Source organism: Heterodontus francisci, chromosome 24, assembly GCF_036365525.1.
Source record: "Heterodontus francisci isolate sHetFra1 chromosome 24, sHetFra1.hap1, whole genome shotgun sequence".
Taxonomy (NCBI): Eukaryota; Metazoa; Chordata; class Chondrichthyes; order Heterodontiformes; family Heterodontidae; genus Heterodontus; species Heterodontus francisci.
This window is the reverse complement of record NC_090394.1, coordinates 58,450,293-58,474,154: the sequence shown is the minus strand read 5'-3', so window position 1 is coordinate 58,474,154 and position 23,862 is coordinate 58,450,293. Positions and strand designations below refer to the sequence as shown.

General features: G+C 39.9%; 2 protein-coding genes across 8 annotated transcripts in view; one reads left to right on the top strand and one right to left on the bottom strand.

Annotated features, from left to right (window-relative positions):
• dnah3 (dynein axonemal heavy chain 3) overlaps positions 1-18,755 on the top strand; it is a 217,313-nt gene extending 198,558 nt beyond the window's left edge. For 3 of the 4 annotated variants that reach the window (XM_068056265.1, XM_068056264.1, XM_068056266.1), the window contains 10 exons: positions 2,968-5,109; positions 5,763-5,988; positions 6,905-7,149; positions 7,429-7,545; positions 7,700-7,857; positions 11,113-11,280; positions 14,053-14,195; positions 15,728-15,932; positions 17,482-17,619; positions 17,959-18,755. In XM_068056265.1, the coding sequence (XP_067912366.1) occupies positions 2,968-5,109; positions 5,763-5,988; positions 6,905-7,149; positions 7,429-7,545; positions 7,700-7,857; positions 11,113-11,280; positions 14,053-14,195; positions 15,728-15,932; positions 17,482-17,619; positions 17,959-18,312 (3,896 nt within the window). In that variant the 3' untranslated portion in view covers positions 18,313-18,755. Of the gene's footprint in view, positions 1-2,967; positions 5,110-5,762; positions 5,989-6,904; positions 7,150-7,428; positions 7,546-7,699; positions 7,858-11,112; positions 11,281-14,052; positions 14,196-15,353; positions 15,569-15,727; positions 15,933-17,481; positions 17,620-17,958 lie in introns of those variants that run through there. The other variant, XM_068056268.1, reaches the window with a different exon arrangement.
• The window catches only part of lyrm1 (LYR motif containing 1), a 48,853-nt gene continuing 39,292 nt past the window's right edge, over positions 14,302-23,862 (bottom strand). For 2 of the 4 annotated variants that reach the window (XM_068056290.1, XM_068056291.1), the window contains one exon: positions 14,302-15,576. In XM_068056290.1, coding sequence (XP_067912391.1) covers positions 15,502-15,576 — 75 coding nt within the window. In that variant the 3' untranslated portion in view covers positions 14,302-15,501. Of the gene's footprint in view, positions 15,577-16,908; positions 17,748-23,862 lie in introns of those variants that run through there. The other 2 variants (XM_068056286.1, XM_068056287.1) reach the window with 1 other exon arrangement.

Here is a 23,862-nt window from a genome sequence, read left to right as displayed (position 1 = left end):
GTACTCTGGGTGGGGGACTTCAATGTTCATCACCAAGACTGGCTGAGTCCTAAAGGACATAGCTGCTCGACTGGGTCTGTGACAGCTGGTGAGGGAACCAACAAGGAAAAACCTACCTGACCTCACCAATCTAGCTGTCGCAGATGCATCTGTCCATGACAGTCTTGGTAAGAGCAACGACCACATTGTCGTTGCGGAGACTAAGTTCCATCCTCACGTTGAGGATACCCATCAGTAGGTTGTGTGGCACTATCACCGTGTTAAATGGGATAGATTTCAAACAGATCTAGCAACTCCAAGAGGTGCTGTGGGCCATCAGCAGCAGCAGAATTGTATTCAACCACAATCTGTAAGCTCATGGCCCAGCATATCCCCCATTCTACCATTACCATCAAGATGGGGCACCAACCCTGGTTCAATGAAGCCTGTAGGAGGGCATGTCAGGAGCAGCCTAAAGATGAGGTGTCAGCCTGGTGAAGCTACAACCCAGGACTACTTGCATGCCAAACAGCAGAAGCAGCATGTGATAGACAGGGCTAAGAAATCCCACAATCAACGGATCAGATCTAAGCTCTGCAGTTCTGCCACATCCAGTCGTGAATGGTGGTGAACAATTAAACAACTATCAGGAAAAGAAGGCTCCACAAATATCCCCATCCTCAATGATGCAGGAGTCCAGCACATCAGTGCAAAAGACAAGGCTGAAGCATTTGCATCCAGCTTCAGCCAGAGGTGGTGAGTGGATGATCCATCTCGGCCTCCTGAGGTCCCCAGCATCACAGATGCCAGTCTTCAGCCAAGCCAATCCAATTCGCTCCACATGATATCAAGAAACAGCTGAAGGCTCTGGATGTTGCAAAGGCTATGGGCCTTGACAACATTCTGGCAATAGTACTGAAGACTTTGGCTCAAGCTGTTCCAGTATAGCTTAACACTGGCATTTACCCGGCAATGTAGAAAATTGCCCAGGTATGTCCTGTACACAAAAAGTAGGACAAATCCAACCCGGCCAATTACCACCCAATCAGTCTACTCTCAATTAGCAAAGTGATGGAAGGGGTCATTGATAGTGTTATCAAGCGGCACTTTCTCAGCAATAACCTGCTCACTGATACTCAGTTTGGGTTCTGCCAGGGCCACTCAGCTCCTGATCTCGTTACAGCCTTTGTCCAAACGTGGACAAAAGAGATGAACTCTAGAGGTGAGGTGAGAGTGACAGCCCTTGACATCAAGACAGCATTTGACCGAGTATGGCATCAAGGAGTCCTCGCAAAACTGGAGTCAATGGGAATCAAGAGGAAAACTCTCTGTTGGTTGGAGTCATGCCTAGCACAAAGGAAGATGGTTGTGGTTGTTGGAGGGCAATCATCTCATTCCCAGGACATCACTGCAGGAGTTCCCCAAGGTAGTCCTAGGCCCAACCATCTTCAGCTGCTTCATCAATGACCTACCCTCCATGATAAGGTCAGAAGTGGGGATGTTCGCTGATGATTGCACAATGTTCAGCACCATTTGCAACTCCTCAGATACTGAAGCAGCCTGTGTCCAGATGCAGCAAGACTTGGACAACATCCAGGCTTGGGCTGATAAGTGGCAAATAACATTCATGCCACACAAGTGGTGGCAATGATCATCTCCAACAAGAGAGAATCTTACCATCTCCCCTTGACTTTCAATGGCATTACGATCGCTGAATCCCCCTCGATCAACTTCCTGGGCATTACTATTGACCAGAAACTGAACTGGAGTAGCCATATAAATGCCGTGGCTACAAGAGCAGGTCAGAGGCTAGGAATCCTGCAGCGAGTAACTCACCTCCTGACTCCCCAAAGCCTGTCCACCATCTACAAGGCACAAGTCAGGAGTGTGATGGAATACTCTCCACTTGCCTGGTAGGGTGCAGCTCCAGCAACACTCAGGAAGCTCGACACCATCCAGGACAAAGCAGCCTGCTTGATTGGCACACTATCCACAAACATTCACTCCCTCCACCACCAACACACAGTGGCAGCAGAGTCTACCATCTACAAGATGCACTGCAGCAATGCACCAAGGCTCCTTAGACAGCACCTTCCAAACCCGCAACCTCTACCACCTAGAAGAACAAGGGCAGCAGATGCATGGGAACACCATCATGTGCAAGCTCCCCTCCAACCCACACACCATCCTGACTTGGAACTATATTGCCATTCCTTCACTGTCGCTGGGTCAAAATCCTGGAACTCCCTTCCTAACAGCACTGTAGGTGTACCTATCCCACATGGACTGCAGCGGTTTAAGAAGGCAGCTCACCACCAGCTTCTCATGGGCAATTAGGGTTGGGCAATAAATGCTGGTCTAGCCTGCAATGCCGACATCCCAGGAACGAATAAAAAAAAAAAATCTGGAAAAAGCTAATCATGGACTGGGCAACTTTCAGTAGTGTCTTTACCTAATTTGTGTGTAATGTTAGAGAAATATTCTTTTGCTAAATTGGTTTGGTAGTTGGTTTATAATAGTTTAACAAAATATTTTTTAACTGTACATACAGAAGAAATGTACCCCCATTTATCATCATGTCAGTTTTTTTGTGCTTTACTGGATGTAAACTGTTCCCAATACTTATTCCCATGCCAATTTATACAATCTGAAGTGTCAGCAAAAATCAGTTGCTGATTTTACAGAATCCCTTGTCTGATTGAACAACCAATATTTGATTTAATATACAATTGAGAGGTAAATATACATTTACCTAATAAGAATTTACAATATAGGTGATTTTACAAACATTTTCCCCAATACATTTCTCTGACAAACTGGTAATAGTAACATATTTATTTGCATAAACAGATGAAAGTTTTGATTTATTGTAAAGGATCTCTCCGGTTGAAACAACCTTAAATGAATACCGGTACACATGAAGATAGACAAAAATATTTAAAAGTATGAATTTTAGGTCTTGATAATTTTTTCTTAATTCTCATCTAGGTAAAATGATTGAGGATTATTGGGGCCCATCTAAGAAACTTCTTGGTGACCTTAAATTCCTTGAAAGCCTGAAGATGTTTGACAAGGACAACATTCCACCTGCTAACATGAAAAGAATCCGAGAAAGGTTTATAGACCATCCAGATTTTCAGCCGTCTGTTATTAAAAACGTATCCTCTGCCTGTGAAGGTTTGTGTAAATGGGTTAGAGCCATGGAAGTGTATGAACGTGTAATAAAGGTGGTTGCTCCAAAACGTGAGCGGCTCAGGATAGCCGAAGGAGAATTTGCTGTCCAGATGGAGATGTTGAATGTTAAACGAGGAGAGTTAAAAGCTTTGGAGGACAAACTGCAAGCACTGAATGATGATTTTGAAATTATGAATGATAAAAAAAGGGATTTAGAAGACAACATAGAGCTCTGTTCACAGAAACTTGTGCGTGCTGAAAAGCTGATAGGCGGACTTGGTGGAGAGAAGGACAGATGGACTGAAGCTGCCCGACTTTTAGGAATAAAATACAAAGATCTAACTGGTGATGTACTTCTGTCATCAGGCACTGTAGCCTATTTAGGGGCTTTCACAGTTGATTATCGCCATGAATGCCAAAATGAGTGGCAGATCTTATGTAAAGAGAAGTTGATCCCTTGTTCAGATGACTTTTCCCTAAGTAACATTTTAGGAGATCCTGTAAAAATCCGTGCTTGGCAAATTGCTGGCTTGCCAGTTGATGCTTTCTCTATTGACAATGGGATAATTACATCAAACTCGAGAAGGTGGCCCTTAATGATTGATCCTCAAGGTCAAGCAAACAAATGGGTCAAAAATATGGAGAAAAACAATAGACTTGGAGTAATAAAGTTATCGGACTCTAACTATGTAAGGACTTTAGAAAATGCCATCCAGTTTGGCACCCCACTCTTATTAGAGAATATTGGTGAAGAACTAGATCCCATGCTTGAGCCTGTACTGCTGAAACAAATATTTAAACAACAGGGAGTAGAGGTCATGAAATTAGGGGAAAATGTAATTGAGTATTCACATGACTTCAAATTCTATATTACCACTCGTTTGAGAAACCCACACTATCTCCCAGAAGTAGCAGTAAAAGTTTGTCTTTTAAACTTCATGATTACACCTCTGGGCCTCGAAGATCAATTGTTGGGAATTGTAGCTGCCAAAGAAAAGCCTGAGCTGGAAGAAAAGAAGAACCTGTTGATCTTGGAGAGCGCACAAAACAAAAAACAACTTAAAGAGATAGAGGACAAAATTCTTGAAGTCTTGTCATCATCACAGGGAAATATCTTAGAAGATGAAACTGCCATTAAAGTGCTATCTTCTTCTAAACTGCTTTCAGAGGAAATATCTGAAAAACAACAAATTGCAACTGCAACAGAGAAAGAAATAGATATCACACGAATGGGTTACAAACCAGTTGCCATACACTCGTCTATTATCTTCTTTTGCATCTCTGACTTGGCTCACATTGAACCAATGTATCAGTACTCACTAGTTTGGTTCATTAACTTGTTTGTGCTGTCAATTGCAAACAGTAGGAAGAGTGAAAATGTGGCAAAAAGAATTTTAGCTATAACGGAACACTTCACATTGAGTATCTATAACAATGTCTGTCGTTCTCTTTTTGAAAAGGACAAACTACTTTTTTCACTGCTTCTTAATGTGGGGATAATGAAGGGTAAGGGAGAAATAGATGAAGAGCTATGGCGTTTTCTGCTAACTGGTGGTGTGGCTCTTGACAATCCTTATCCCAATCCAGCTCCTGAATGGCTATCAGACAAATGCTGGTCAGAGATTGTTCGAGCATCTAACCTGACAGACCTGTATGGTTTTATGGAGCATGTGGTTGAAAACATAGAAAAGTGGAAAAACATTTATGATTCTGCAAAACCTCATGAAGTGGCACTTCCAGATGCTTGGAGTTCCTTAAAAGGAATGGATCACTTGATTGTTATCAGATGCTTCAGACCAGACAAAATTATTCCAGCAGTGCAGCAATTCATTACTAATACAATGGGAAAAACATTTGTTGAACCTCCAACATTTGATCTTGGCGGCAGTTACAATGATTCCCATTGCTGTGCACCTTTGATATTTATTCTTTCCCCTGGAGCTGATCCCATGGCAGGTAAACTGATTTGTTGAATCATTAATCCATTAACCGTGATATTTTGGAGAATTGATAAAATCGGATTTGAAGAAGAAATATTTTGGTCTCTTAATTTAATCAATGAGTTATATTTTCTTTATACTGGTATGTAATATTGAACAATGTAAATAACAAACTGTAATTTTATGCTAATGTAATATTGTATAGAACAAAGGCTATAAATGTTTGATGTACTAACATGTTGTATATTAGTTTTCAAGTCATGTGAAGTTTCCCCTGCTTTTAAGGAGGACTTCCATTTCTTTCTGCTGGTTTTGATTTGAATGGTGACTTGCATTACTGATCATTTTGGGGGTGAATTTCCTTGGGAATTCTCCTTTTCTGCTATAACATCAGTCAGAAAACCACAAACACCAGAGAAACAGCATAAACGTCTTACCCCTTTTTGGGGATTTCCACAACTCTTTCATGGAAACTGTGCAGATGAACAGGAGAATCTCTGTGGAAATTTACCCCCTTATACTGTTTGTGTTTCGATGCCATCTGCTTGTGTGCTATACAGTTGAGGAAAAAGATTGCAAAAAACATCAATTTTCAAACTTGAGATGTTCGTGAAAGTATACAGTTTCTAGCTGCGTTACGTTCATGAATGTTTTATTCCATGCTCACAGGCTTGCTAAAGTTTGCAGATGATGTTGGCATGGGTGGAGAAAACACTCAAACAATATCACTTGGTCAGGGTCAGGGACCTATTGCTGCACAAATGATAGAAGGTGCTCTTGTAAGTGGATCCTGGGTCGTATTGCAGAACTGCCATCTTGCAACTAGTTGGATGCCTGCTTTGGAGAAAATCTGTGAGGAGGTGATAATACCAGAAAACACCAACAAGGATTTCAGGTCCATATTTTCTATTTCTGTTCAATATTCATAATTTAATATTGGTTATTACATTCAGAAATGTAAACACACTTTTTCCTATAGAGTGTTGAGCTAATCTGGTACTTAAAGGATTTATTGCATTGGCTTTTATCTTTTTCCACAATTCTTGGCCAACTGGAACACCAGATTGGATTTGAGTAGATTTTGAAAAATGAGAAGTGAGCTAGCAAAGGTGAGGTGCGAAGGCAAAATAGGCATACAGGATTATAGGACAACCATGTGTTTTTAAAAAAGAGATTGCAAAGAAAGAACTTGCATTCATACGAGGAAATACATCTTTACTCCATTCTGAAGAATGCAAAGAGTTGAAAATTGAATATTTTGTTGGAACATTGCAGATTACAGCTCAATGATAGAGTGTTGAAAATTATGAATGCTGGGACAGGGTAAATACAATCAATCTGTTTCAAGTAGTCAAAAGTCCTACGCTTCAGGCTCATTACAGATTTATACCACTGGTGAACCATTGGCAGTCTTATATTATTGCTTCAGTGTCCATCTGTTTGCTTGATCTTCCAGATCCAGGGAAACACATAAAAACTCCCAATTTATCTAGTTGGCATAGTTGAATTATGAACTTGCCTTAAGAAATTCTTAGTATAATTTCATAGGCCATGCACAGATTAGTCATAATTCAATTGAATGGTGGGAAGAGGCTTGAAGGAGTGAATGGCCTACTCCTATTCAGATACGTGTGTCCATTATTAACTGCAGTGCTATAAACTATGGCTTGTGATTTTAGGAATGTCAGAGACCTAAATGATGAAGATGCATCAAAGATGTATTTTTGTTGTCTTTACTGTGTGAATTATTTCAAAAGGCTTTTATGATACTTGTGTCTTCTTGTGCCAATTAAAAGGATTTGTCTTTTCAGGTTGTGGCTGACCAGTTATCCATCAGACAAGTTTCCTGTCAGTATTCTTCAGAATGGGGTAAAGATGACGAATGAACCTCCAAAGGGCCTCAGGGCAAATATGCTACGTTCATATCTCAATGACCCAATCTCAGATACTGCCTTCTTCAATAGTTGTGACAAACCTGAAATCTGGGAAAAACTTCTCTTTGGACTTTGTTTTTTTCATGCTCTAGTACAAGAGAGGAGGAACTTTGGCCCTTTAGGTGAGCCTCCAGTATTACAGAAACAGATATTGAAAAACATTTTTCATGGAATAACCAGTTTGTAGTTTTGAAATATTTATGAAAAATATATCTTTCCCCAGGAGTTGGATATATTTAATATATTCTAGGTTTTAAATTGTGTATTGCCAATTTAATATAATTTTCAAACCAGAGGTAAAGAAGCTAATGTTTATTGGTTTTAAGCATTTAAATCTTTATGTACTATGAATACATTCCTTACCACCATATTTAGTTGCTTTGCAATGCAATTTTTAATAGGTTGGAATATCCCTTATGAATTTAATGAGTCTGATCTGCGAATAAGCACAAGACAGATCCAAATGTTTCTGAATGAATATGAAGATGTACCACTAGAAGCTCTAACGTACTTAACAGGTACATGATTACAATTTATAATTCAGTTACTTCACTGATATTAATTGAAGCATCTGTATCATTAATTGGTTGAAAATTTGATTAAAATAAACTAATAGAAGCTGGTAATGTTACTGTCATTCTACAAATTATCAAAATTTGTGCATTTCTCAAGGTGAATGCAACTATGGAGGTAGAGTTACAGATGACAAAGACAGGCGTTTGCTTTTGTCTCTTCTATCCATTATATACAATAAGGACCTAATATACCAAGACAATTATAAGCTTGCACCTGGCGAGCTTTACTTTGTCCCACCACATGGTTCATATCAGGTAAGCTATCCATTGAAAGAATTTTGCTACCTTTTCAAACTTGAGGCACTGTTTAAAAGAAAAAAGGGTTTTGATTTTTTTTTTTAGTTACACATTATGGGCTGCATTTTTCAACGTGGTGGAGTGGGGGAGGGGTGGTGGGGGGAGGAAAATGCCTCTGGGAGAGGCCCGCACAGACCTTGATACTAGGACTGCCTAGCCTGATATTGCCAGCGGTGGAGAGGCCTCATGGTGGACCCCTGCCGCTTGGCGATGGGAGCCCAATTTAAATTTATTAAAATAAATGAATTAATTTCTGATACACTCCCGCTATCTGTCCCGGAGCGATATTCATGCCAGTGGCTGGCACTCCTGCGCCTTTGGATCCCCATCCGGGCAACCGAGGCAGAACACTGGTGGGGAGGGGGGAGCAGATAAGCTTCTCAGTGCGGGGGTGGGGTGGGGTGGGGGGAAGCAGAGTCAAAGTCATATCATTGGTGTAGAGGATGGTGGCAAGGGTTATAGTGTAAAGTTTATGCACTTTGGGGGGGGGGGGGTGCGTGGTGAAGGTCAGCTGGACAGCTAAGTGTTTTGGGGGGGGGGGGGAGAGGGCAAGTGATTAATTCTATGGCTATTGGGGTTGTGAGAGATGGGCAAGATAAATTTATTTAATTTTTTTACATCAATGTATCTTTAAATATTTAAATGGAATGGTCAGGCTCGAAGCCCTTTAAAAACGCCTGCGCACAGGCAGCTGATAACATTGTCAGGGACAGACAGCCCGCTCCCTCCACGTCATCAGGGCAGGGCGCTTTGCCCTGGCTATTTAAATGAGCCCCCGTGCTGAATATCACGGCGGCTCTGCGACGTGCAGCCCGATTTGGCAGGCTGCCATTTGGTGGCGGGCCTATAAATTTCAGCCCCATAATTTTATAATTCAATATGTCTGTCCACTTTTCCTTCCTCTGATTAGTAAGTAATGTAGAGTGGCACAGTAAAATTAAATCATACCTTTCCTTGTGCTATAATTGAGGAGAAAAGGGTAGGCAATTCAGGACTGCTGTAAATACCTCCTTGGGATCATTGGCATGAGTCGATCCCTTAAGGATCTGAATATCTTAACTTTATGGGAGTTGACACACTGCCCTCTATCTACTTGCACAATGATGTAAACTAAGGATGTTAAGAATGAATGAATTTACATTTATATAGCATCTTTGGTGTCTCAGCTTGTGTAGTCACTGTTATGTGGGAACTGTAACAATAGCATTTCCCCTTCAATCTTCATGTAGTCAGCACAAGCTCAGTGGTAGCATTTCCACCTGAGTCAGGGGTTGTGGGTTCAGATGCCACTCCAGATACTTCAGCACAAAATCTAGGTTGACACTGTGCAGTACTGAGGGAGTGCTGCACTGTCAGAGTTGCAGTTTTTTGGATGAGGTGTTAAACTGAGGCTCCATCTGCCCCCCTCAGTTGGATGTAAAAGATCCCATGGCAGTATTTTGAAGAAGAGAAAGAAAACCCTCCCCAATATCTTGGCCAATATTCCTTCAACCAGTGTCACTTAAAAACAAATTAATTAATCATTGTCTCATTGTGGGGCCTTGTGCACAAATTGGCTGCTGTGTTTCCAACATTACAACGGTGACTTAGTGACTACACTTTAAAATACTTCATTGGCTGTAAAAGTGCTTTGGGACATCCTGAGGTCGTCAAAGGTGCTATATAAATGCAATTTCTTTTTTCTCTCCAAAGAAGGAGCAAAAACAGGTGAGGTGAAGTTTTGTTTGAATTGTCTCTAGCCTGTCAAGTTACCTTTTATTATCTCATCTACCAATTAGGCACACTACAGCCTGCCGGACTGAACATTGAGTTCAACAATTTCAGAGCATGACAGCCCCCCATTTTACTTTCATTTTTAGTTATTTTTTTCTTCCTTGTTTTTACATTCTTTTTTACATTTTTTACAATCTTTTTTTGCATTTATTTCATTTCATCTTAGTTTGTTCAGTTTGCTTACCCACTGTTTTTTTTCAGGTTTGCACTTGCTGCTGTTCAATATTCAGTGTATTAACACCTAATCTGTACTAATGCTTTGTCTTTCAACACACCATTAACATATTGTTTGCCTTTGCTCCGTGACCTTTTGGTCAGCTATGTGGCCTGGTCCAATTTAGACCTCCTTTGTTATCTCTTGCCCCACCCCCACCTCACTTGCTTATAACCTGTGACTTTTCTAATATTTGTCAGTTCCGAAGAAGGGTCACTGACCCGAGACGTTAACTCTGCTTCTCTTTTCACAGATGCTGCCAGACCTTTCCAGCATTTCTTGTTTTTATTACCTTTTATTATCCCCGGGTTCAGATGGCTCATCTGAGAGCTAATACACACCTGCCAGCCCAGTTGACCTGTAAATTTAACCTTTTTAAAGCAAGCTTTAAATATATATTTTAAAATAACTGATACCTGGATCATTTCTGTGGGAAAATAGTTTAAAAGAAAATCCAGAGATATGACAGCAGGTAATATACAATTATTATTTTGAATTATCAGCAGTGTTATCCAGTTAATCCATTAATTCTCACCAGCACCTTCTCAAGGGCAATTAGGAATGGGCAATAAATGCTGGCCTAGCCAGTGACACCGACAATCCATGAACAAATAAAAAAATACATTCGATACTAAAGTCTACACTTAAAAGGGTAGCTTAAAAAAAATTCCTAAGTTCCACCCTACTTGGTTCTGATCCTGGCCGTATCAAGTGGAACTTAGCTGCAGGAACCTCCCTGCTGAGCATAAGAAAAATTGTAGGGGATATTCAAACCTGCATTTTCTCTTGGTTCAAGCAATGGCTGGGAAACGGACCATTTGTGCAGGCCTTAGGCCAAGTAGACAAAAAAGAGGATTAAAATGCTACAAAACACTACATATCCCATAGAAATAAAGTATAAAAACACGAGAAGTTTGCAAACCATGAATATAAGGAATAAGAACAGTGCCACAACATAGCTCTTAGGCAGACCAGTAAGCAAGATTTACTGTTTGTGACATAAAGCTAACATACTAACCTACCCACCCATTGTTTAAGGTGTCCATGTCAAGAAGACTAAAAAGGCAAAAAGATATGGAGGGGGAGTGAATATTAGAGGGTAACAAAAAGTTTTTTCAGTTACAGATACTGTATTTAATAGAAATATTTTAATCCTTCCTTTTAAATGGTAATGTGTACCTCTAATTGAATGCATTTTAATGATTTATTTTATTTTTGATTTTCAGTCATACATTGATTACCTACGAAGTCTACCACCTGTAGCCCATCCAGAGGTCTTTGGACTTCATGAAAATGCTGATATCACAAAAGATAATCAGGAGACTCATCAGCTTTTTGATGGGGTGATGCTGACTCTTCCCCGACAGAGTGGTGGTGCTGGTAAATCTTCTCAAGTAAGATGATCAAATTAGAAAGCATCTGATGATTTAACCTTTAAACCTATCAACTAGTTGAATTTTTACAACAAATTGGAAAATCCTGAAACTTTAACTTTAAAAAAAAAGTTTTAAAATATATTTGGACTTAATTTTTATAATTGCAATATATTTACTAACCAGTTAATTGTTTGGAAAATGGACATTGCAAGTTTTGGATAGGAATATTGAGTTGTCAGTATTATTTCATGATTTGCTCTGTAAGCCCATTAGCAATCGTTGCATGCTTTGCAGACATTTTAGCTCATGTGTATTATAACACGCTTTAGGAATAATTTTTGTTCATGTTCTTGAAATAGTAAAAATACAAAAGGGTTATCCTGAAAGCAAATCACTCAAACTTGTGTTTGGCTTAACTCAACTTTAGTGCAATAGAGGGTACTGGGATCTGCAGGTAACATAACTAATTTTTGTAGAAAAAAGTTGCAACACAGGAGCAGTACACATGAGAAAATACTCTGATTTACATTTACCTGCCATGTTCCCATATCCCTTTTATCGCCTTTTCCTTCATTCACCTATTCAGTCTAATCTTGAATGTTGACATGGGCCTGGAATTTTCAGGGTTCTTGACAATGAACTGTTGGTGTTCGCTGCCTGTTACTCTTCTGAGTCTGACTGCAATTTAAAGATCTAGTGCGAGCACAGATTAACACAGAAATCCTGAAGTTGTGGTCTACCTTTCACTGTTCGGCTACAGGCTGCACTATAGACAGCACCCCACCCCATACCACAGAACTGACAATCAACAAAACCAATTGATCTGGCAAGAACTTCCCCCTTTCTGCTTTCATACAATAGAATTGAATGGTTACATTTGGTCCACCTGCTCTCTAACAGCAATTTAGCTAGCCCCACTCTCCACTGTTAGAAACCTCATAAAAGTTAAGTCTTGTTCAATGAGATGTAACTGGGTTTTTAAAGGTGATCTGAATAATAACTACTGCTGAACAACTGATCAGGCCCTGAAAAAGTAATTTTATATTTGTGGAATGTTGATAAATGTTTCCATTATGATTAATTACTAGATTTTTTTTTAAATTATATATTTCAAGGTTTCTATTTCAGCTTGTACCTTAACCCATGTGTATGTCCCAATATTTATTTAATTCTCCATAAAATGTTTAGAAAGTGATTTCATTCTTGTGCTTTTCATTTCCTAGTTGGCTGTAAGAATTCTTTAGTGATTGGCCAGCTTATGATGTCACTACAGTTTGACGCTGAGAATTCCTATTTAAAAAATGCACGTCAAGACAGTTAAAGTTCTCACCACAGAGATCACTAGATCTCAGGCTTTTTTCAGGTTCAACAGTGAGTGCCTTTGCTTAGCCGCTGATCGCAAAATCAGAGCCATAGGTTTTGCCTCAAACGCTAACCTCTGCAATGGAATTCCACATGGTTAGAACTTCCTTGGTAAAGAGATTTCTCTTACTCTCTGCTATAAATGGCTTGCATTTAATCTAGTATCCATGCCTCTTTGTTTTAGACCCCTCAACTACTTGAAACAGTCTGCTTCCATCTACCCTGTCCCATTCTTTCTTATTTTTAAACATTTCTATCATATTGCTCGATAATCTATGTTGTTCTCATGAGAAAATCACCAGTTTTTATAAGTCTTTGCATTTGTATTTCCTAATACCATGTAGGATTCTAGTGAATCTGTGTTGTAGCCGCTCCAGAGCCTTAATATCCTTCCTAGTATGGAGTCCAAAACTGTGCATTCTAATTGAGATCTAATTAGGGTTTTAATATAAGTTCATTATCATCTCTTGGCTGTACATTCTATACTGCTTGTGATTAAAACCAACAATTCCATTTTTTAAAAATAGCTTTTTTGTCTTGAGGTGGTGCCTTTAATGTCCTCTGAACCTGTCGCCCCAAATCCCTCTGCTCTTCCATAGCACCAAGCTTATTTCCATTAATTGTTAGTGTGATACAAGATTAATGTGAATTGTCTGTATGATCTAACTATGCCACTCTTTGAAAATTCTCTGATGCAGTTTGTTAGTCAGTTGGTGCACAGTTTGTTCATTATGGTTTCTGCCTCCAAAATGGTTAGTATGTCCTAGGAGACGAAGGAAAATGGCCATGTAAAGTGTCTTAAATGTAAAAAGAAATAATATAGGGTATATTACATAAAAATAAAGTGAAATCAAAATAATGGCTACAATTTTTGTTATGACTAATGCTATAAAAATAGTTAATGGGCTGTAAAACACCTTGGCATCATGAAAGGCACTTATTAATGCAGGTTCTTTCCTTGTTTACATTTTTGACTACTTTACCGTTAATACTGTAATAAGTATACTCCTGACAATTGAGTAGCTTTCTTATTAGTATTTGTTTGGGGTAGAGTATGTAAACTAAAAATGTTTGGGAAAAAATAATTTTTCTCGGAAGATTTGAAATTACAAAAGATTTAATATCCAAAATATAAAAAACCTTCTAGAAATTTGTTATGTATGTTGTAGCCATAGTCCCAAGGGACCAAAGGCATCTCTCTCTCTCTACATTAGAGTCAGTTGGTACATGTAGTTTGAGAGGCACCACTCCTCAAGCGTGGGGCAAGGCAAAGAGGCAGGCCTCCACAGCTGGTATAGAGATTGAACCTGTGCTGTCGGCATCTTTCTACATCACACTCTAGCCATCTAGCCAACAGAGCTAACTGACCCCCTGTTATATTTATATTAAAATCAAAAAGAATCTTCTAATGAATGTACATAATTTCAGGAAGTTGTTGAAGATCTTGCTACTGACATTATATCCAAACTACCTGATGACTTTAATTTGGAAGGAGTGATGAAGAAATATCCAGTGGTGTATGAAGAGTCCATGAACACAGTACTCAGACAAGAACTTATTAGATTCAACAGGTGTGCAACAAAAATGTTTTCTATATAAAAATATGGCATTCAGAACATAGGTTTTATCTGAAAACTAATGCTGTACTAATAAATCAGCTTGATATAATGCCTTACTAATTATGAGTAAACTATCCTCATCTATCCATGCAAGCTTTAGAGGTTCTATGGTAATAAGATTTAATTTTGATTGAATCCATCCTTTATTTCTTCACAAGATAATACATTTCTCTAAGTAGTCCAAGTATGAGTAAATGTTAAACAAACTTGGTGGTTAGAAAACGGTAGTCCAGCTGTTCAGAATATATGCTGATATTTGTGAAATTTTAACAGAGTGGGAAACCACTCCAATGAGTTAATTTCCCACCCACCAGTGCAGGCCATTGGCGATTTTAGTCACTGATTTAAATGTTAATCCACTTGCTGCCTGGGTGTAGAATGAAGAGGCCACAGAGCAGCTTTCAGCTGTCGAAAATGGATCAGTCTTGGCCAACCACGGGCTTGCAGGTAAGTGTGCGGGGATTTCAGGGGGGTGTTCTAGAACAGGGAAGGCTTGTTCCATCCCTGTGGGGCCCAGAGGAGCACTCTTGTTCCGCCAGACCTGCTGAGTATTTCCAGCACTTTTTGTTTTTATTCAGATTTCCAGCATCTGCAGTAGTTTGCTTTTATTTATTTAAGTCAAGCCTTATTGCCAATGACAAAACTGAAATGAATATGCATGAGTGCAGTAAACATATTTGCATCACACTGTCTTACAGCAGTAATCTCAATAGTTTGTAAATGGAAGCAAATTTGTGTCGAACAAATAATTGATCTGTTACAACTGGTACAGCCCAATCCATCCTCTTAGAATATAGCAATAGATGCGAGGCCAAAGGAATATTACAGAAACTCAAATGTTGCACGTAGGAACATGAACAAAGTCAATGAAGGTTTCAAATCTATGGAGGTAATGGGATTGGAAAAGAAGCACGCAAGGGGAAATGGATACATTAGAAATAACAGTGGAAATAAATACATTGCTGGCATATCTGGTAAGCTGCTGAACTGGAACCATGAGTTCTTCTGGTGTTTGAAATATTAGAACATAATTAATTTGGAAGAAAAAGCTGGTGTTGCCCTGCATGCTATTTGAATTTGCATATAACCATTGTACTATTTTATTAATAGTTCTTAGCTGTGCTGCTTGATGGGAGTAGCTTCAAAGATAGTATGTACAGTCACCCGAGGAAAAGGATACAATGACATTGAAAGGCCAATTTTCTTCTGTTATCTTGAGGAATGCTGTTCCTCAGACTCAAAGGAAAAGAAAGATCCATTACACCATGCCTCTACCCTCTTTAATTTGTCCAGGTATTTTCTGGGAATCCCCAAGGGTGACCAGATGGAGCATCTGAAATGAATGTTAAGAAATTCTGAAAATGTTGCTAAGGCTGAATTAAATACTAATTCTGTCATTGAGGTTTTAATGAGAATACACTACATTTGTGTTGAAATATTTTGTTGTGAAAACATTCTACATACTGCAGTATCTTCTCTTTCAGACTCACTGAAGTTGTACGTAGCAGTCTCATAAACATACGCAAGGCTATTAAAGGTCTTGTGGTAATGTCTGCTGAACTGGAGAATGTGTTTGACAGTATGCTGATAGGCAAGGTTCCAGCCATGTGGGCAGCCAAATCCTACCCATCTCTGAAACCCCTTGGCAGTTATGTGGCAGACCTTCTTATGAGGTTACATTTTTTCCAGGTACTATATACTGAATTAAAACTATAGCAGAATGTCTCACCTGAGCGAAGGATCTTCATGTTGAGATAGACTGTAATAATTGTTTTATATTGCCGGATATCTGGCCACCATAAATACAAATCCATTGAAAAAGTTGTCTAAATATTGAGCTATATTAATACAAGTGTATGATCTTCTATAAAATGTGTACAGATATAGTTTGCCAAAATTGCTGCTTCAAACATAATGTCAACATGGCTAGAATTTAGCTATCCAGCTCAATAAACTCGCCACTTGCCTGGATGAGTGTGGCTCCAACAACACTCAGGAAGCTCGATTCCATCCACGATAAAGCAGCCTGCTTGATCGACACTCCATCCACCACCTTAAACATTCACTTCCTCCATCACTGCACAGTGGCAGCAGTGTGTACTATATTCAAGATCCACTGCAGCAACTCACCACGTCTCCTTCGACAGTGCCTTCCAAACTTGCAACCTCTTCCATTTAGAAGGTCAAGGACAGCAGATGCATAGGAACACCACCACCTGCCAGTTCCCCTCTAAGTCACACACCATCTTGACTTGGAAATGTATCACCGTTCCTTCATTGTCACTGGATCAAAATCCTGGAACTCCCTCACTAACAGCACTGTGGGTATAACCGCACCAGATGGATTGCAGCAGTTCAAGAAGGCAGCTCATCACCACCTTCTCAAGGGTAATTAGGAATGGGCAACAAATGCTGGCCTCACCAGGGAAGCCCACATCCCATGAAAGAATAAAAAAAAAGGCTGCCTTGTAATCCACCACAAACCCTTTGCATAAAACATTCAATATTAATTGCAAACTAAGCACCATATCAAGAATTATAATGAGCATTTATATGAGATACACAACTAATATATCATAATCTACAACTTTTTACCAGTTATGTATTTTGTTTTATGGTAGAGGAGAAAAAAAGTAAAGATCATAAGCTAGCCTCTTTTCACCCTGCAATACTATAGATTTCCACAGTCAGTGAGAACTTGTGGCAGAAAAGGAAATCCCCCTCATCAAGGGTCTTTTTAAAAAAAAAAATTAAAAACAGTTAAAGTAATTAACAGTTCCTTATTTTGTTTTCTGTGTATGTTAATATTTTGAATAAATTTGTTTAGACAGTAAATGCTAATGATACCAACAGGGGAACTGGGTTGGAATAATCACCAGGATTAAATGCAAGAAGCAGAATTAACAATATATTGCTGAAACAATCAATGAAACTGGGTTAATGCAACACTATTATGTCAATGTCATTTCAGTTTTGCAGTACACCATTTCAAAAAGAAAAAAAAATCTTTTTCAGATATACATATTGATGGGTTAGACCTTCTCCATGAGGAACTGCTTTCAAACGTAGCTCAAATATGAAGCAGTGAGATTTAAAAATCAGGGATGGGATATTTCCACTGTGCCTGTACATAAGAGCATGTAGGATAGTTAAAAAGGTGTTTGATGGAAATGCCTCATTTCATTGTTTGATATAAATGTAACAATAGTGCCATTTTGTTAATGTCTTTTGTATATAGGATTGGATCAATAAAGGACCACCCCATGTGTTTTGGTTATCTGGATTCTATTTTACTCAATCCTTCTTGACCGGTGTGTCTCAGAATTATGCAAGAAAATATACCATACCTATTGACCACATTGGATTTGAATTTGAGGTAAGAAAGGTATTCTACGTGTTCTAGGGTTTTCCCTTTCCTGCTGTACTTTTCCCTTGATCCATCTCTCCAAGACACTGAATCCTTGCTTGTGTATGGTTCTGCTGGAACAACTTTCCATTATGAGCCTAGATAGTAAATACGAATAGGATATTCGATCATTTGCAGTTTTGATAGCATGTTTACATTTAATATCTGCATCCTTGTTTAAAACATGTTTTGAAATTAAAGTGTTGAGTGAATGTTTTTTTCTACTCTAAGTTGTAGTTCTTGGCATCTAGCCAAAATGGCTTGTTTTTGCAGAAGCATATTACCCAAGACTTCTGTTATATTTTCTAGGTCATGAAAGAAGAAACTGACATGGACCAAAAACCAGGAGATGGAGCATATGTTAAGGGTCTGTTTTTGGAAGGTGCTTGCTGGGATAGAGTAAATATGGTTATTGGGGAGTCACTTCCCAAAATTTTGTTTGATCCTCTGCCCATTATTTGGCTTAAACCAGGAGTCAGTGCAACATTTCTGCATCAAAATATCTATTACTGTCCAGTCTATAAAACCAGTGCTCGCAGAGGTACGTTATCTACAACTGGTCACTCAACAAATTACGTTCTTTCAATTGAGCTTTCATCAGATCAACCAGAAAGGCACTGGATAAATCGTGGTGTGGCAGCTCTTTGTCAGTTGGATGGCTAAAATGTCTTGCTAATCTTTGAATATCCAAATATGAGAACTGATCATTATTCTTCTTCTTGGAACCTTGAAAGTAGAAGTAAATAATTTTATGTCAAACAGTATTTTTGCACACACTGTTCACCTACTCTGAGATACAAAGCAATGATGAATTTGTCATTGATAACAAATATTAAAATGATTCATGTTTAACAAAAATCATGAGTGAAAACTGAATGTGTAACACAATCTGAAGGGAGAAAAAATACATTGAGTTTGTTTTCATCTATCCCTAATTTTAACATTTTGTTTACATGCACTTTGTTCACATGAAAGATGTTTCACAGAAGCCATATGCATATTTTGGATGCAAAAACAAATTCAACTACTTTGCACAATATGGTCTTCAGGCTAACGGCATTAAATATGTTTGTTTTAATACATACACTGAGTGGGTTATATTAGAATTGAGACATGAATAAAGTGTTTCATTTCCAATTTCTGGACTCTATTTTTTGAACTACAAGATAGTAAAAATTTCAGCATATCATGCCTGTGCATTTATACAGAATGAGTTTGGAAACGATAGTATTAATCACCTGTTTACGAGACTGAATTGAACACAAAGATCATCATCCATTTCCTTATATACATTTAGCTAAATGATCATTAATAATAATTTATATCGCAAAATGCCTATAGTTTAATCTGGTCCTGACCCTAAAACAAAAATCAGCCCATCACTCGAGCATTATTTTTGTCAGTTTCATTCCCTGGATATTGGCATGTCTGTAGTTGCCATATCATTCAGGAAAACAAATGTTATACACAAAAGCAGATTGTGGGAACAATTCTGCATTTTATATAAAGTCAATTTTACCATAGCTGGATTGGTGAAGAGGGAAGATACTTCTTTCTGGGGTAAAGAAGATGCTCAAAGTGAATTAATCATATTGCATTTGAGTGCCTCCTACAGCTGCATTACAAATATTAAGAGGCTTCTGTTTTTGAGAAAGGAGGACAGTTTGCCTGCTCAGTCTGGAAATCTTATCTTTGGTTAAGGATGGGGGAAGAGAATAAGACGGGTCAGCAAGGGAGAAATGAGGCTTTCATAGGACAATTAACCATTAACATATCTATGCAGGAATAGTTTCAGAACAGCATGATTTACAATATGTGCACTGTTCTGATTTTTTAAGCAATTACTCCAACCAATAAAAAGGCAAATTGAATGTATTTTTAAAAAATGTGCCATATTGGCTCAGTTCTGGTGTCGGATAACTTGTACAGTATTCAGACAATGGGCTGAATTTTATCAGCGGGCCGTGCCCCAGCAACAGCGTCCGGCACCACCATTTTTAAAGGGCTTCAAGCTCTTCAGGATATATCTGAATATTTAAAGGTGTTGGTGAGCTTAAAAATAGTATAAACATTTAATATAACAATGATTCCCTTATCCTACTCCCCCACTGAGTCCTAAACAGATAAATTGACCTAGCCCCCCAAAAATACTTTTTGAAATTCTGAACTCCCCCACACCCAACTTCAATATCTTTGACCTTCAATCCCTTCCTACTATCCCCACAGCCAATAGGAATAGTTTTCCCATCCACACCCCCAAAACTAGTGTCTCGCCCTTGGAACTCCAATGGAGTTCCTAAAGTGTGCGAGTTGTAGCTGGTTAGCCGTAAAATTGCTGTGGGACAGCCAGCGGTGGCAGTTAAGTTTATTTGCATTTTAATGTGGCTCATTTGAATCTTTTAATGAAGTCCCCGCCACTGGGTGGGGTGGGGCTGACCGAGGCCTCGCTGCCGCTAATATCCCATGGGGCCTTCTCGGTATAGTGGGTCGTAACAGGCCACTCCTGCTAGCATTTTACAGGGCTTCCCGCCACAACCAACGGCATCGAGGGGCTGGTAAAATTCAGCTTAATGACTTCCTCTTTGAAGACATATGGACTCATGACCTAAAAGTCCAAGGAAATGTGGGAATCATATTCAAGAAAGTTCCACCTCCCCTTGTAGTGACATGCCCTCTAGGAATAGCAGTTAGAGCTTGGAAGTGTCCTGTTCAGTTGTAGGCCTAAAATCAGGCATTAGGTTCTTTGCACATGCAAATAAGGAGCCTAACACCTGCTTTAGGTGCCCGTTGCAAGTCTGATTTGCCCCAAGAAAGTCAGTACAATCTCCAGTTCCACTCGGAAACAAAACCTACACAGCACCTGCCAACAAAAATGATGTTACTTACCCCGAATGTGAAGCTTAGAGGAGTACATTCAACCACCCTCATTATCTCCCATCTCACTGGCCCCAAGGTGACTGCCTCTCAGGCCCTGATCCAGCAGGTTGCCACTATCGCACCCCCACGGCCCTCTTTCGCTCATCACCGGACTCCTCCCACAGTTCCAATATCCAGAGCTCCTCAGATCTCCGTTCGTGCACAGGACAAAAGCTCAAAATGAGCTCCTGAGTTTCTGGGACGTAATATACTGTTGCTGAATCCCTTCTATATTCAGGGCCAAGAAACCTGAAGAATTTGATGAAGTTGTGCACTCAGCCCACAGAATAACCTTTAAAGTGGCCAACTACAGAAAAGTGATTTCAATACTCATTAGGTATCTATGAATCATAGCTGGGGTGCAAGTGATCCATTGCTAACTGTTTTAACCATCAGTTTGATCTTTTAGGAAAAAAATAATGCTGTAACAATCATATCTTTGCTCCATGTCTCTTTTTACAAAACTAATTCAATTTGTCTTTCTCAGGAATTAAAATCATAATCAAACTTTTATTTCTACTAATGAACTAGATTCTGAAAAGCAAGTGCAATAATCCACCTTTTCATAAAAAAACTCAAATTTTATCAACATCAATTACATTATTGTGAAGCTTCTAAACTGCTGTAAGCTTCTTTTGTAGGAGCTCAGTGCCAATAAAGAACTAGATGATCAAATATGTCTACAGTAAAGTGATCAAAATATAAGAAACAATATTCTATTACTCAAAATTGGGGATCATGGGGTAATATTGGGTTAAGGATTGACAAACAGAAAACAGTAGGAATAAATAGGCCATTTTTGGGGTTGGCAGGTTGTAACTCAGGGATGCACAAACAACAGACCACAGGACACATACGGCCCATGGGAGGTTTTCATCCAGCCCTTGAGCTGCATTGCATCTATACCAGGCCATCCAGGGGGTTCAGGAAATATTCTGAGGAGCAAGAATCAGAAACTTTGAGAGGAAGGAACACAGATTACCTGCTTTTAGTGTCCTTTAATGAAAGACAACAGGAAGTGGTCCAAGGTAAGCTAATGAACAGTGGTCGGAAGCGTGCATTTTGCAAGGTGGCAACGGAGTGCGGCTGCCATGCGAGAGGAAGGGAGCAAACATGGAACAGCACTGAGTGTGTGATGATTTACAATGCAAATAACCCTCTGATTGTTGCTAACTTGGTATTAAACACTGGAACAGATTTAACTGAACTGGTTTAAAATGTCAGTGGGCATAGTGTAGGTAGATTATAAAATTCACCAGGAACTGGCATTTCTGCTGTTCTGATTTCAATGATTTATTGATCAATAATTATTTCATTCCTAACCATAACAACAAAAACATTGGGAGAAAATCTGTCCATCTGATATCTGTAAGTAATACCTGTTTTCTTAAAATCAATATTAAAATACTCCAAGTTTAACTGCAGCACTTTCATATAAGTATTGTACAGTATAATTTAGATGGAGGAGGGATGCGATTGGTTATCCGATGTAACTAATTAACTAACCTAAGAAGGGTTCTTAATACGCTAAATACCACAACAAATTTTAATGTTTATTAACAAATTTGTTTATGCGTGCGGCCCTCAACAGCTCACCAAAACTTGAGTGGTCCTCCAGCCCAAATAATTGCCCACCCCTGCTTTAACTAGTGGGGTTCCACAAGGATCTGTGCTTGGGCCTCAGCTATTTACAATCTATTTCAATGACTTAGATGAGGGCACTGAGTGTAATGTATCCATGTTTGTTGATGATACAAAGTTAGGTGGGAAAGTAAGCTGTGCGGAGACAAAAAGGTTGTTAAGGGATAAAGACAGGTTGGGCTGGATTTTAAGGAGCCCTCGATGTCAGGATCTGTGGTGGGTGGGGCCTGAAGATGGTTCTGGATGAGGCCCGCCACAGGCCTCGACACTGGCAGGGCCCGGTCCGATCCTCCCCGCTGCAGCAAAACACCATGGCAGCACCAACACCCCCACCCCCCCTAACGGGACCACAATCAACATATGCAAATTAATAAAATGAATAGATTTACATATGCTTAAGTCTAATCTTGAAGGCCTGCCATGATCTTCAGCCCGACAGCTAGCACTCCTGCGCCTTTAGGTCCCCATCCGGGGAAACGAGGTGCTACGCTGGTGGGGAAGGAGGAGGAGGAAAGTTCAGAAGTGCAGGAGGACAGTGTTAAATAAACCTTGTGGGTTAGGGGCTGATGGGAAGGGTTGTACTTTAACCTTGTGCAGTTTGGTGGGGCGGGGGAGGTCAGATGGTAAAGGTGTTTTGCGGGGGGAAGGGCAAATAGTTAATGTAATTATTATTGGGGGGGGGGGGTGAGAAAGGGGCAAAAGAAATGTATTTAATTTTATTCAATATGGCTTTAAATATTTAAATACGCCGGTTGGGCTAACTGCCCTTTAAAAATGGCGTCAGCGGCTGATGCCATTGCCGGACAGCCTGCCCCCTCCACGTGGTTGGGGGGGGGGGGCGGTGTGGCCCGCCGGCTATTTAAATGAGCTGCAATGCTGGACATTGCGGAGGCTCTTTGGCGTGTGACCTGCATGGATAGTCCACCGCCAATAAAATCCAGTCCGTTAAGTGAGTGGGCAAGAACATGGCAAGTGGAATACAATGCAGAGAAATGTGGGCAGGAATTTAATGCCCTCCCCCCAAGGACAGGGCTAAGAGCGGGTGGGAGGAGAGGGTTGGGGATTGTAAAATCAAGAGAGAGGCAACGGGGTGCCATGCCTGTCACATACAGCCCCCATTGCTATTTTACCAGCGGCGGGTAACATGGCAAATGGCCTGCCCACTCCGAGACCAATTAAGGCCCTTAAGTGGCCAATTAATTGCAACTTAAAGGCCTTTGTCCAGCCACTACCAGCACCTTAGCACCTGAAGAGGCCACCTAGTAATACATAGCGGCTTCCTTGCGGGCTTGGGGGTGCCCTATGGAGGCCACTGCCAGCAGTTCTGGCTGCCCCCGCTAAAACACCCCTAGCTCTACCACCACCACCCCCCACAACCTTTCGCGGGCCTAGCAGATTGTCCCACTTTCTTTCTTGGAGGCCAATGTCCAGGGCCCTCTTCTCGCTGGATGAAGCTAATTGGTTGACAGATCTTGGAGGTGAAACTTCCAGCCTCGAAGGGGCAGAAGCCCTGACTGTTGCCAATTAAGGGCCTGAACCACACAAAATAGGGAGAACATTTTTTAAATGATGAGGTCTAGGAAATGCTGGTATCCAGACAGACTTGGGTGTCCATGTGCACAAATCACAGAAATTTAACATGCAACTACTGCAAGC